Source organism: Lactuca serriola, chromosome 5, assembly GCF_051521515.1.
Source record: "Lactuca serriola cultivar US96UC23 chromosome 5, Lser_US96UC23_V15, whole genome shotgun sequence".
Taxonomy (NCBI): domain Eukaryota; kingdom Viridiplantae; phylum Streptophyta; class Magnoliopsida; order Asterales; family Asteraceae; genus Lactuca; species Lactuca serriola.
This window is the reverse complement of record NC_136412.1, coordinates 283,911,475-283,919,709: the sequence shown is the minus strand read 5'-3', so window position 1 is coordinate 283,919,709 and position 8,235 is coordinate 283,911,475. Positions and strand designations below refer to the sequence as shown.

The 8,235-nt window shown below is 37.0% G+C and overlaps 1 protein-coding gene across 1 annotated transcript; it reads right to left on the bottom strand.

Moving 5' to 3' along the window:
• Nucleotides 1–2,590: 2,590 nt before the first annotated feature.
• LOC145054508 (protein Brevis radix-like 3) lies at nt 2,591–6,363 on the bottom strand. The gene is made up of 5 exons (XM_079002719.1): nt 5,687–6,363; nt 5,219–5,592; nt 4,119–4,254; nt 3,102–3,433; nt 2,591–2,957 (listed from the first exon to the last, which is right to left on the bottom strand). Exons 1-5 carry the CDS (start codon nt 5,804–5,806, stop codon nt 2,879–2,881), a joined length of 1,041 nt encoding a protein of 346 aa, XP_078858845.1. The 5' UTR covers nt 5,807–6,363; the 3' UTR covers nt 2,591–2,878.
• Nucleotides 6,364–8,235: the final 1,872 nt, after the last annotated feature.

The following is an 8,235-nucleotide window of genomic DNA, read 5'->3' as shown; positions in this document are numbered from 1 at the left end:
TTTGGTGTTCTTGGAGACTAGAAGAGGAAGAAGGAGATTAAAGGTTCAAGGAGGAACTTGTAGATCCAGCAACACTATCGCATTTCCATTATTTTCTGGTAATCAAGTCTTCATCTTGACTTATAGCTTCTTAGATCTATTTATGTCCACTTTATGAGAGTTTTGGTCCATGGAGCTTGATCTATGGGACAAGGATGTCCCAAGCAAAGACCCTTTCAGATTTGGGGTCCCTAAGAGTGGTTAAGGCATAAAGGTGCAAGCTTTATGCCATTGGAACCCTCATGCAAGCTTTAAAGAGGTTATTATCGCCTTTTGAGCAAAAAGGGCCATACACGGATGTAAAGGCAGGGGCTTTGCGTGTTATTTCGACCCTAGAAGGGTAGATCTGGGTCCTGGATGCTTTGTGTTCGATTGAAATCGTCTGAATGGAATTGGACTTAGGAGGACTCGACGAGTTGCTCTTAGGACTCGGCGATTCAGTCCGTTTTCTGCCAAAAACCCTTCTTATAGCGGGTGTGTGTAGAGTTGGTAGAGGACTCAGCCAATTGGATTCATTATGGACTTGAAGATCATCGTACTCGACGAGGTCAAGGAACGAACTTGGCGAGCCTAAGGCAATATCCCTAACTTATGAAGATGGACTCGACGAGTTCAAAGGTGAACTCGGCGAGTCAGTTGAATAAGGGTCCCAACGTGTTTGAAGGTGAACTCGACGAGCTCAAGGAAGACTCGACGAGTAGGATCGAAGTCCAGAGTTTCGTCTGGATAGTGGGACTCGACGAGTTGGTGGGCTAACTCGGCGAGTTGAGTCAACTCGGAGCGTTGACTTTGACCTAGTTTGACTTTTAAAAGGTTTTGTGGTCTAAGTGTTATTTTAGGAATTAATAGTTCGGGGAGCCGAAGGATCAGCAGTTCAGGAGTTATCGGTTAGCAGTCAGAGGTGTTCAGCTAGTCTTCAGCAGTGCAAGGTGAGTCTCCTCACTGTGTGAATGGGTCTAAGGCCACAATGTCGACCCATGTAGTTTATGAGTAGGAAGACTCGGGGGTTAGCCCTAGGCACTATATGCTAGTATGTTATTCCGGACCAAGGTTTGATGTCAGGCGGGTGCCCGAAGAAGGATTATATGTATGTGATTCCGGACCAAGGTCTGATGTCGGTCGGGTGCCCAAGGAATGTTTGTATGTTAGTTTATACTTGTTGTGTGTGTGATACTTGTATGTGCCTGGTAGGGAGGTGAGTATGGACGAGGTCCCATATCTCACCACTAGCAGAGTATGAACGGGTTCCGTATCTCATTAGTAGCAGAGCAGGGGCGGGGCTCGAGTTAGGAGAGAGGTGAGTGTAAGCGGGAACCCGTATCTCATTATTAGTAGGAGCATGGACGAGGTTCCATGACTCATCAGTAGCAGAACAGGGGCGGGGCCCAAGATAGGCGAGGCCTTAGAACATGAATTCAGTAAGGCATGTTTAGTTTATGTGTTATGTGCTATGTTATAGATTGTATGTGTTTAGCGGGCGGGGCCCGGAGCCAGGCGGGACAGGGAGACAGATCTGTATACTGAGCGGTGCTCGATGTCAGGCAGGGCCTGATGCCAGGCAAGGCCCGATGCTGCGGGCGGGGGCCCAGTATGTGGTTATGTGGATATGGTTATGCGTATACGGTATGTGGTAGGTTGAGGAATTCACTAAGCTTCTTGCTTACAGTTTTCAATTTTGGTTTCAGGTACTTCTGGTAACGAAAGGAAGAGCTCGGGATGATCGCATGGCACACACCAAGAAGTTTTAGTCTGGGATGTTTACTCTGATAAAAGAATATGTTTTGAGATGATACTCTAATTTGATATAAACCTTTGCTTAAGAATGAAATGATTTGTTACTTATGGTTTTATTAATGTTTTAAAAAGAAATTTTTGGTCATGTTTTTTGGGGCGTTACAGTTCACGCTTATGAAATAGGTGTTTATGTATTTGTTTTTGTAATTTCTGGTTATCCAATAAAGACAAAGACTGTTATATTTCTTTAATTTGCATAAGAGAGATACATGGGAGGGTGGGTTTTGTTGCAGCTTGTTTTTTAGTTGTAGGTATGTGTATCTACGCGTGAAGAGTTTTTACTTTTTTTTTTTTTTTATTTTGTGATATTTGATCACTGATTGTGCAGAACATGATGAACATGATTTTGGGTTTTCTTTGTTAGCTTGATTTTGGTTTCAATTTGAATGGTCTCTCATCCTCATACATCTGGAATGGAGGTGAGTTTTATAGGTTAAAATGCAAAAAATGGAGAGAGAGAGAGAGAGAGAGAGGTTAAAGTGCAAAAAATGGATGGAAATAATGGAGAAAGAGAGAGAGGTTATGGATGTTGGATGGCTGGATAGATATTTATTTTATTTTTAAATTATAAATGTATTAATATAGATTTAATAATTAAAAAAGAAAAATGTAAAATAGCCTTTTTCAAGTTGTTTAGTAAAAATCTTGAATTTAGACCTTCTATACAATGCAAGTAGATCTAAAACTTTTTGACAGGAACCAATCAGTTTTGTCTTAATTTTTTCATTTAGCCATATAACTAACACTTTGAAAACCATTCATCCAACTCTACACATTTCATATTTTCTCGTTTATTAAAAAGAAAGAACACTCATTTACAAATCCCGTTTCAATAGATTCAACTATACCAATTACCAGGCAATCCTACCATCGAAAACAAATTCAACAATCTCACTTTTTTGGAATGTTATAAAGCTAAAATCCCAATATAGTAAGTAAGTTTCATAGTCTACCTTCAATTTCAAACACATAATTAATTCCCTATGACTTTAAAATAAATAACAAGAACCAAAAAAAAAAAAACACCTAAAACCCCATTTTCTTATCACAAATACTGTTCTTGAATCCTGCCTCTGTTTTGCTCCCACCACATCCTCGCGTTCATTTCTCCAAACTTTTCTCGACTGCAAAACCAACATTATATATTTATATATAAATAATTCTACATCTCTCTTATCCAACCAACTATTTCATGTTTCCACATTTGTTTTTTTTTTTCTTTTTGTACATATTAACTTTAAAAAGTACAGAAAATTAAAAAATGTTACCTGAAGCGGACACGCCTTAGCTCACGGTTGCCACCTGGCAATGCTCTGATGGTAATGTAGACACCTGGCTCATCCTGCTCCACCCATTCGGTTTCCAAATCACTGGCGTTGCTGATAGAAAGGTCTCCTGAGTGATCAGTGGAACTACTCCTAGCAGAAGCTAAGGATGATGTTTCAGTTTTGGCCCCACTTATGCTTGATAATGCAGGTGTCGATACATCTGCAGGCCCATTAGAATTGGATTCATGTTTTTGGTAGAAATGGCGAGGTGGTGGTTCTTTGCTAAGTGGTGGTGTCACTGGCCTGTTTTCTAATGACTCCATTTTTGAGCCCTGTGGAAAACAAAATACATAAAAGTCAATGAATGGAATCTGCCACAAGGAATTGGAATTCGTAATGTGTTTGGTTGGAAGGAAATTCAATTATAAAAACTCTTAACAGTTTTTAAATGTTTAATTGTAAATAAATATTTAAGAGAGTAAATTACAAAAACAGTCCCTGTGGTATACGAATGTCTAAAAATGGAACCATTTGCGATTTTGGTACTTATGGCTAGGTTTCATATCAATTTTGGTCCTTGTGTGGTTAACTTTAATATCCCTTTTGTTAAATTGGTAGACCCTTTTGCCTTTCTGTTTGGATAAAAATTATTAACATACCACAAAGATCAAATTTGACAGAATGTTGTGATTGTTAATATTTTGGTTCAAAAAATAAGGGCAAAATGCACATTTTAACAAACTTAACAAAAAGATCTGTTAAAGTTGATGCTACAGGGACCAAAATGGAAATGAAACATTGCAGTAAAGAACAAAACTGAAAAAGGTTTTGTTTTTGGACTAAAGCCTGGTTAAAATCACATATGACATACCACAGGGACCTTATTTGTAATTTACTCTATATAGTAAGGGTATTTTTGTCTTTTAAAAATGCAATTCAATTCCTTTTGGAATGGTGAAATCCATCAAACATGGTATTTGAAGGAATCTGAGTTCCTAAAAGGGGTTGAAGATTAACCTCATCTTCAGATTTTGGAGGAGCAGGTAGGGGTACTCCTTGATGATTGAAATGTTGAACATTGTACAACTCCATAACCTTCTCACAGTTCTCAGCCCACCACCTTTGAGCTTGCCTTTTGTTGAACATTTCACGGCTTTATATATATACATGTAATTACATTACACACCATTAAAATGTCACTTTCTCAATAATTAAACTAAACTAGCAAGTAAGCAAAATAACAGGAATATCAAAAGACCCCACTGGATTATTTTGGGCCATATAAAAAATCAATTATGTTCAACTGCAGGAATGGAGGGGTCCCCTAAGTTTATCAACAGCATAAAGAGTCACAATCGTTGTCTAAGAATGACCAAATGAATATACATATAACAACAGACAATTCGGGTCTCCAACATAAACTTCATCCGCATGGTGGTGTCATGCTTTTAAAAGCTTTAAAAAGGTGGTATTGCTTCACCTCAGCCATCCTCCATATTCCTATGTGGGAACATAATTCAGGATAAAAAGGGACTCTCCATGTGATGCAAACAGATGTATTTGTTCTCCAATTATTATAGTATTAGTATTAGTATTAGTATGTATGTATTATCTAACACTTTATGTTTTCATTTCAACCATGACCATATCTAGTTTGTGCCTTTGTGGTGTGATCTTAAATTAATGCAGTAATGGACCCACAGACAACAGTCACATCTTTGGTTCTTTGTGTGTGTAGCATATAAGCATATAAATGGAAATTCAAAATGGCTCAAACCAACAAAACCTAAAGCTCTAAACAAAGGATGTAATGGACCCACATGACATAGAGAGTTTATTTGACTGTATCTTGCTTTTATCAAACTGATAGATTTTGTCCGCATTATAATTTGTTTTCGTTTGTGAATTGTTATGTAAGAAGAATAAGTGGTATTGCTGATGTTAACCGACACCCAATTGGGGCCACTTTCATATATGCAAGCTAGTGCCTTGTTCTCAAATACGAGTTGAAATTTGACTTTATTTTGGAAGTAATAGATACCAACAGTAAACGAGCATTGCTACGACTGAAAAGAAGAATCAGAAGTTGATATTTCGATTTGAATTTGAATACATACCTGAATCGAATACGTTTTAGATCGTTGCCTCCTTGAGGTAATGAATGGAACGTGATGAGAACCCCTGGTTCGACCTGAGCAACCCATTCTTTAAGCTCGTCTTCCTCTATGAACTTAACTGATTCAATTCTGTCACTGTATGAGGCCGGAGTGCTCCCACCGCTCGAAAGCCCCTTCAACCTCGCCTCCATTTCCTTTCCCCAAACCCTAGGTGTAGAATTACAAGTCCTTTGGTACCCACAGTGAAATCTATCAGACCCTGAACCAGCTTCAGAGTCCGCATAGCCATCATTAGTCCGGTTGTGATTTGAGGATCCGGAGCAAGGCTTGCAGTTCTTGTATGCTCCCGATGCCTTTACCGCCATATCCTTGATCTATAAACCATTAATGATATAAATATTAATAAACTAGCATCAAACGATCAATCATTACGATTTGTTAATAATGTGACGGAAACGTCAGCTTTACCTGAGATGTGAGAGCTTTAATGGCTGGCTTACTGCGAGGTGTAGCGCCGGTGTCATCTTCTTCCTGTTCGGGAAGAGATCCACCGCCGAGCTGCTTCGAACAGGCAATACAAGTCAACATACTCGATTCTATTTTCCGATCCCAACTCTCGCGTTCAAAATAATCTCCGATTTAATTGAAACCAATTCGAACTCGCTACACGAGTTAAACATCCAAATCGTACACAACGCTTCCAGTTGCAATTGCTTCCATCAACACAATTCGATCGAAGAAAAACTAAAGTTACGAAACATAGATTTGAATACACGCAGTTTGCGCGTTGTGAAATAAATGAAAAACCCGTTATAGAAACGTTAATGACGGAGATTGACGAAGATGGAAGCAAAGAATGATTTAAAGTTGTTGAAACTCCGAATCTGTTAACGAAAACCTAAGCAGACACCACCTACGAAGAACATACACATTGTTCACTTCACTGCACCAGTTGATCGAGGGATTTGGTTGTGATAGGTGTGCATTAATTTTTCTTTCAAGAATGGAAGAGAGAGAGGGCTGTAGTCATGTGATGTGCGCCACCCTATTTTATATATTGCTGGTACCGGTGTACGAGGCGACGGCCGAACGGCGAGTAGTGCCACTGCTAGTGATACTGCTAGTAGTACTAATGCCTGGTGCTTATAGTGACTATGACCCCTTATGTACTTCCATTTCAGTATATAACAGGAAATTACAAAAAAAAAATTAAAATAAATAACATAAAGTCCAATGGGCAGGGTTATATTGAACTAAACAAAGTCGTGGTAGAATGAAAGTAAATCTTGATAATTAAAAAGACAAGAACCAAAGCGAATAACCTATGAACGGACAAGAGCGGTTTAGGCTCTTCGAAGTGGATTCACGCTGAGCTGAGGGGCTAAGGGCACGTGAAGTCGTGAACCCTGCCCCCAGCCCTAATGGTTTGGATGTGGCGTGACCATGAAGACGGACGAAAACGTTGCATTTGATTAGTTCCCTCATATTTTCTCTCTTTATCTCTTTCTTCTTTTTGCACCTTCACTATCTAACCACCGGTGAACACCGCCCCCGCTGGTTTGGCTGTGGAATGATAAAATATCTACGTGGCATCACTTTTATTCACAAACCACGCGTAACCATTGCCGATGGCCTTAGGAGAAGGAATGTGGATTTGCGTTCCTAACGATGTCATTGTTCCATCGACCGACACTAATAATGGTTAACTCAATTCATATTTATTTTTATCCAATAATAATAATTATTATAATAATAATAATTATTGGTGGTAATGTGGTGAAATTTATCATTGGATCTAGTTATTAGTAACGTTTAAAATATAATATAATATAAACTATTTAAAATATAATATAATACTAGTTGTGAGACTCACGTATTACGTAGGTTAATTTAAAAAGAAAATATAAAGGTCAAAATATTTGAAAACTTTAAATTTATAAATAAGAAAAATAATGAATTATTATAATGAAAATGTTTTGTATCTTTTAAATTTAAACAAATAATTTAAATAAATAAAAGAAACTAATGAGCTTTAATTTTAGAAATTTTGAGATTAAAATGTAAGTTTATTAATGAAATTGATATCAATTTATTATTATATTTATTGCAATTATTATATTAAAATATTATGTGGAATTTAATAAAATAGAAAAACTCATAAAATGACATGTAAAAAAAATTCAAAATAACCATAAAATAACATTTGGCAATTTCAATAAGAGTGTGACAAATGGCAAAAAAAAACTTTCATTTATTAGAGGTGATAATAATTTATTATGATGTGGACAGTGGAGAAACTAATGTGGAGCTCTCCAACATCGTGTCAAATGCATAGCATACCAATGTTTTCTCTCTCATCGACTAATAAGCATCGTTTCTTTCTTTTTGAAAAAGGAGACGACTAAGGTGGAGTTCGCACCCACTAAAGAGATGTTTGGGATTGTTTTTTAGCCTAAAAAGTCATTTTTAACAAAATGAGTTTTAAAATGTGTTTGGATTATCTTTTGAAAGACGAAAGGCTAAAAAACCAAAAGTCATAATTTTTTGCTTTTAAAATCACTCATTTTTTCTTCTTGCCAAAAAATAATTTTAAAATGACTTCTAGAATTAACAAACACATTTTCAAACTTTTAACTTTTTGAAAATGCTAAAAAATTCAAAAAGTTATTTTAAAAAGTAATCTCAAACACCTTCTAATAGCTCTTCCAACCTTATTTTGTCAAATTAGGCAAGACTTAATAACGCATAAGATGAGTAAAATATTTGTTCCTACAAAAAAATCATCCTACAATCATACATGGTCCGCTCCCAAACTAATAACGATGACTTTCTAGTTTGTAAGCATATCTTTTAGCTGATAAAGTTGCCGAGTAGCTGAATATTCTCTTATTTTGAAAAAAAAAAAAAAAAACATCAAATTGTGTATGTTGTGTTTGTGAATCTGCCCATTAAACAAGGAAATGATACATCTAGGTTCGTCTCAAAACCCTTGCGGGTTTAGGGATGTCAACAGTGGG

What these genes read in the sequence shown, in the direction of transcription:
- LOC145054508 (XM_079002719.1), bottom strand. Translation starts at nt 5,806, where the DNA reads ATGTTGACTTGTATTGCCTGTTCGAAGCAGCTCGGCGGTGGATCTCTT. An exon ending in CTAAAACGTATTCGATTCAG is followed by an intron (nt 4,255 to 5,218) that starts GTATGTATTCAA and finishes ATATATATAAAG; the next exon opens with CCGTGAAATGTTCAACAAAA. An exon ending in CTAAGGCGTGTCCGCTTCAG is followed by an intron (nt 2,958 to 3,101) that starts GTAACATTTTTT and finishes TTGGTTTTGCAG; the next exon opens with TCGAGAAAAGTTTGGAGAAA.